Source organism: Montipora capricornis, unplaced genomic scaffold, assembly GCF_036669925.1.
Source record: "Montipora capricornis isolate CH-2021 unplaced genomic scaffold, ASM3666992v2 scaffold_458, whole genome shotgun sequence".
In the NCBI taxonomy this organism is placed as follows: domain Eukaryota; kingdom Metazoa; phylum Cnidaria; class Anthozoa; order Scleractinia; family Acroporidae; genus Montipora; species Montipora capricornis.
Window position 1 is genome coordinate 20,045 of NW_027180193.1, and position 4,956 is coordinate 25,000.

The window sequence follows — 4,956 nt, forward strand, 5'->3', positions numbered from 1 at the left end:
AACTCGAGAAATCAATGAAAATGTCCCTGGAGGATTCAGAGAATTGTAGTAGCGTTGCAGCAAAACTACCAAAGCTTGAGATATCGAAGTTTCAAGGAACCTTTCTTGATTGGAATCAATTTTTTGGAATCAATTTGAAACTGAAATTGACAAAGCCAAGCTTACCCAAGTAGCAAAGTTTTCCTACCTGAAAGAGTTACTGGTACCCAGTGTCCGCGTATCCATCGATGGACTCCCTTTCACAACCGAAGGGTATGAACGGGCAAAAAGTATCTTAAAAACCAAGTATGGTAAATCCAGTGAGGTGGCAAACGCACATATGCAGTGTATTATTGGATTGTCCACAATTCATGGCGTGGATCCAGCTAAAATTCATGAATTCCATGAGAAGTTAACAAGTCACATACAAGTCCTAGAGACCATGGGGAAGGTTAAAGAAATTGAAGGGTTCGTGCGAGCAACGCTTGATAAGCTTCCTGACATTCGAGCAGACCTAGTTCGTCTTGATGATGACTGGCAAGAGTGGGGATTTCCAGAACTAATCGAATCGTTGAGAAAGTGGCGCGACCGTAATCCCATACCCAGTAAAGATCAGATGTATACAACACCAGACGGCGATCATTCAAACCGTGACCCACCAATCCGCAGTCCATCAAACCGTGGCCTATCTATTCGCAGTCCACCGAATCGCGGCTCAACTATCCGTGACTCGTCAACCTGGTATCCATCAAATCAGCACCCTCGAAACCGCGATCCAACAAAGAAAAATCCTGCCTACCAAACCAAGGAAGAAAGTGTGAAGGTGGGGCGTGTCTGTGTTTATTGCAATGGTGAAGAACACCGCTCTGCAGAGTGTGGGAAGTTCCCTAACATCTCCCAGCGCAGGAGGATTTTATGTGACAAGAAGTTGTGTTTTAACTGCACGGGTATGAAACATCAAGCGCAAGAGTGTCGCAGCAAGAATGCCTGTCAACGCTGCGGCAACAGACATCACACGTCTATTTGTGACAGGGTGCCTAGCAACAATCAGATGATGCTGGTGACTGGTGATCATGAGGGTTCAGTCATCTATCCAGTGGTGGTGGTGGTGGTCGATGGCATCAAGTGTAGAGCATTATTGAACACAGCGGCAGGTAGTTCATACGCGTCAGCAGCTCTAGTCGAACGGCTTAACAAGCTTCCAACACATGTTGAACATAAACAGATAGAAATGATGCTTTGCTCTACAATCCAAAAGGTACGAAGTTATACAGTGAAGGTTGCAAGTGTCGATGGAAGGTTTGAGATGACGACAAAGGTCAATAAGGTAGATAAGGGAGTATTACTCACAGTCTCAAACCCGCGTTACGAAGAACTGATAACCAAGTATCCTCACCTGGAAGGAGTAGTAATGGATGACAAGGATAAGAAAGGTGACTTGCCCATCCACCTTATATTCGGCGCCAGTGAGTACTCAAGAATCAAAACCGAGACGAAACCGAGGATCGGTAAACCATCTGAGCCTATTGCTGAGCTCACTATGCTAGGGTGGGCGATGATGTCCTCTGGTAAAGAAACAGGCCTCTCTAACGTTTACTTGACGATATCATCAACCGCAGATTATGAGCAACTCTGCAGTTTAGATGTCTTAGGACTCGAAGATAGACCAGAAACAGACCAGGAGAGCGTGTATGGTGAATTCATCGAGCAGCTACACCGAAGTGAGGAAGGTTGGTATGAAAGTGGGTTGTTGTGGAAGCCGGGTCATGGTCGTCTACTAACAAACGAACATGGTAGCATAGCAAGACTAGAAGGACTGGTAAGGAAGTTGCAGCGAGATCCAGACATGATTGATAAGTACGATGAAATCATTCAAGATCAGCTAAAAGAGGGGATAGTCGAGAGAGTGGAAGAGTAAACCAATGAGAGAGTGTTCTACATCCCGCATAAACCTGTAAAAAGGGAAACAGCAACAACGACGAAACTTAGAATTGTATTTGACGCGTCAGCTAAACCGAATGGAAAAAGTCCTTCTTTAAATGAGTGTTTAGAGACAGGCCCTCCTCTTCAGAACCTGTTGTGGAATGTACTTGTGCGTAATCGCCTCAAACCAATTGCCTTAACAGCAGACATCAAACAAGCCTTCCTACAGGTACGCATTAGGACTGAGGACAGGGATGTCCTACGGTTCCACTGGATCAAAAACAAGGACCCTTCCGCAATTGAGGCGTTGAGATTTACGCGAGCGCTCTTTGGGTTGGTACAGTCACCATTCTTATTGGCAGGAACATTGAAGTTGCACTTGGAAAACGTAAGGGAGAGGTACCCCTCAGAGATTGAAGTCTATATGTTGATGACGTCATCACCGGGGGCAGCACTACAGACGAGGTCCAGGGCCTGAAGGAGACAATAGCATCAGTGTTCGGGGAGGCCAAGTTTACCATGCATAAGTGGAACTCTAACGATCCTCAGCTAGAGAGCGGGAAGGTTGTTCCCGTTGATGAGCAGCAGAGTTATGCAAAACAACAGTTAGGAGTTAAAGAAGGTGAAACAAAGATGTTGGGACTTTTGTGGAACAAGAGGGAGGACTTGATCGCTGTGGTTTTTCCCGAAGAACCTGTCGAGACGACGAAGAGAGGGATTCTACGATTCGCAGTGTATGACCCTCTTGGGATTGCGTCGCCCACAATGCTGGTGGGGAAGTTACTGTATCGTGAGATATGTGAGAGTCGTCTTCCATGGGATGAGAAGGTATCGGATAGATTGGGGCAGGAGTGGCTGAAGTTTGTGAGGAGCCTTCCCAATAAGGTTGAAGTATCACGGAGCCTAGCAAGGTTTAAGGAGCCTGTTGAAGGAGTTGTATTGCATGCTTTCGGTGACACAAGTGGTTCTGGGATATCATCAGCAGTGTATGCAGTGATTATTCAAGCCTCTGGAGTGAGCAAGGGATTGATAGCAGCAAAGTCAAGGTTGGCAAAGAAAAATCTCACAATCCTAAGGTTAGAGCTGGTGGCAGCTCATATGGCAGCTAATCTAGCGGATAACGTAAGAACAGCACTCGAAGGATACCCGATTACATCCGTTTATGGGTGGAGTGACAGTACGGTCGCACTTCATCGGATCAAAGGGGGAGGATCCCATAAGGAGTTCGTGGCCAACAGAGTTCACAAGATCAGTTCTAAGGATTTCATTGAATGGAGGCACGTTGACACCAACCACAATCCAGCAGACATAGGGAGCAGAGGCTGTAATACAGACCAGTTGACTGGCATGTGGCTATCCGGACCAGAATGGCTGCCCAATCCAGAGAAATGGCCAAGAGACATAGTGACTAAACCTAACAAGGAGACGGAAACCGAGGCCAAACGCACCAAAGAGAATTTCGCTGTAGCTGTGGATGTGAGAGATGATTTTGATGAAGTACTTGAGAAGTATGCCTTCTGGCGAGTGACCAGAATTAGCGCGTGAGTTACGCGATTCGTTCAGAATTGCCGAAGCAAGAAATCGAATAGAGTTAGCGGCCCCTTGACAACGGCTGAGACTGGGAAGCAGGTTAAGTGGTGGATAAAGCGTGAGCAAGAGCGATACACTGTGACAGAGAAATTCCTAGAAGATCAACAGAGGCTCAATCTTCAGAAGAATGATGAGGGGATCTACTTGTACAGAGGAAGAATTCAAGGACATTACCCTGTGTATCTACCACCCAGAGTAAGCTTATCAGAGAAAATAGTGCAAGACGCCCACCTCTTGACTCTTCACGGGGGAGTAGGGTCTACTATGGCGCATGTTAGACAAGAATATTGGATACCTCGTCTCCGTCAGCTAGCGAAGACTGTGATCAACCACTGTTACGGGTGCAAGAAATTTCATGCCACGAGGTTTCACAATCCACCCCCTGGAAACCTGCCAGTGGACCGTACTGAAGGATCTTATCCTTTCCAAGTAGTGGGGGTAGATTACGCTGGGCCAATAGCATACAAGGTTTCTAAGAAGTTGGAAGGCAAAGCATATATCCTACTGTTTGCATGCAGTTTGACAAGAGCAGTCCATTTGGAGCTACTAATTGACCAGACCACGGAAGGTTTCACCAAGTGTTTGAAAAGGTTCATTGCCAGACGGGGAAGGCCTACGAAGATCTATTCAGATAATGGGAAGAGCTTTGTAGCAGCGTCCAAATGGCTCAACAGTATCATGAAAGATGAGAAGACTCAAGACTATCTGGCTCATCATAACATCCTTTGGCAGTTTAATCTCTCTAGGGCCCCATGGTGGGGCGGTCAATTTGAACGCTTAGTAGGAGTTGTAAAGCAAGCTTTCTACAAGGCTATTGGGCGGGCCCTTCTGATGTTTAATGAGCTTGAAGAAGTAATTCTCGATGTAGAGGTGGCTGTCAATAATCGTCCATTATCCTATGTTGAAGATGATGTTGAGCTTCCTGTGCTGACTCCAGCCGCCATGATGTATAGTCAGTCTAACCTTCTGCCGGAGGAAGATGCAGATGCATTTGACGATGTGGATCTTCGTAAGAGAGCGAGATATGTCCGTCGGTGCAAGGACGTTCTTTGGTCACGCTGGACTACAGACTACATAAGGAGCCTGAGGGAGAGGCACAATCTGAAACATAAGACCAAGGAATTGACCTTAAAAGTTGGTGATGTGGTTCTGATCCAGAGCGAGGAGCGCAACCGTAGGAAGTGGAATATCGGAATCGTTGTAAAACTTATCAAGGGGCGTGACGGAGTTGTGAGAGGAGCTAGGCTGAGAGCGGGGAAGTCATATTTGGAACGGGCGATCCAGCATTTATGCCCGATGGAACTGTCTTGTGACGTGCGAGAGACACCGCCGAGTCAACCAGTACAGCTTAATCCTCGAGCTAGAGATTTCACTCCGAGACGAGCGGCAGTAGTAGCTGCTCAGCGGATTAGAGACATTGCAGAGAAAGAAGGCGAAGAGACTGTTAGAATTTTTAAACTTGTT

The 4,956-nt window shown here is 46.7% G+C and overlaps 3 protein-coding genes across 3 annotated transcripts in view; all 3 read left to right on the forward strand.

The window, feature by feature from the left end:
• The first annotated feature begins 319 nt into the window (after window positions 1-319).
• LOC138036098 (uncharacterized) lies at window positions 320-1,897 on the forward strand. Its single transcript, XM_068882458.1, has one exon. It carries the CDS (start codon window positions 320-322, stop codon window positions 1,895-1,897), a length of 1,578 nt encoding a protein of 525 aa, XP_068738559.1.
• Window positions 1,898-2,421: 524 nt separating this feature from the next.
• On the forward strand, window positions 2,422-3,447 carry LOC138036099 (uncharacterized). The gene has a single exon (XM_068882459.1). The coding sequence runs from the start codon at window positions 2,422-2,424 to the stop codon at window positions 3,445-3,447; it is 1,026 nt and encodes a 341-aa protein (XP_068738560.1).
• A 309-nt stretch (window positions 3,448-3,756) lies between these two features.
• LOC138036100 (uncharacterized) overlaps window positions 3,757-4,956 on the forward strand; it is a 1,362-nt gene continuing 162 nt past the window's right edge. The window contains exon 1 of the mRNA XM_068882461.1: window positions 3,757-4,956. This exon is cut by the window's right edge and continues 162 nt beyond it. Coding sequence (XP_068738562.1) covers window positions 3,757-4,956 — 1,200 coding nt within the window.

Excerpts from the sequence above, each read along its gene's own strand:
- LOC138036099 (XM_068882459.1), top strand. The coding sequence starts at position 2,422 with ATGCATAAGTGGAACTCTAACGATCCTCAGCTAGAGAGCGGGAAGGTT.
- LOC138036098 (XM_068882458.1), top strand. The coding sequence starts at position 320 with ATGCAGTGTATTATTGGATTGTCCACAATTCATGGCGTGGATCCAGCT.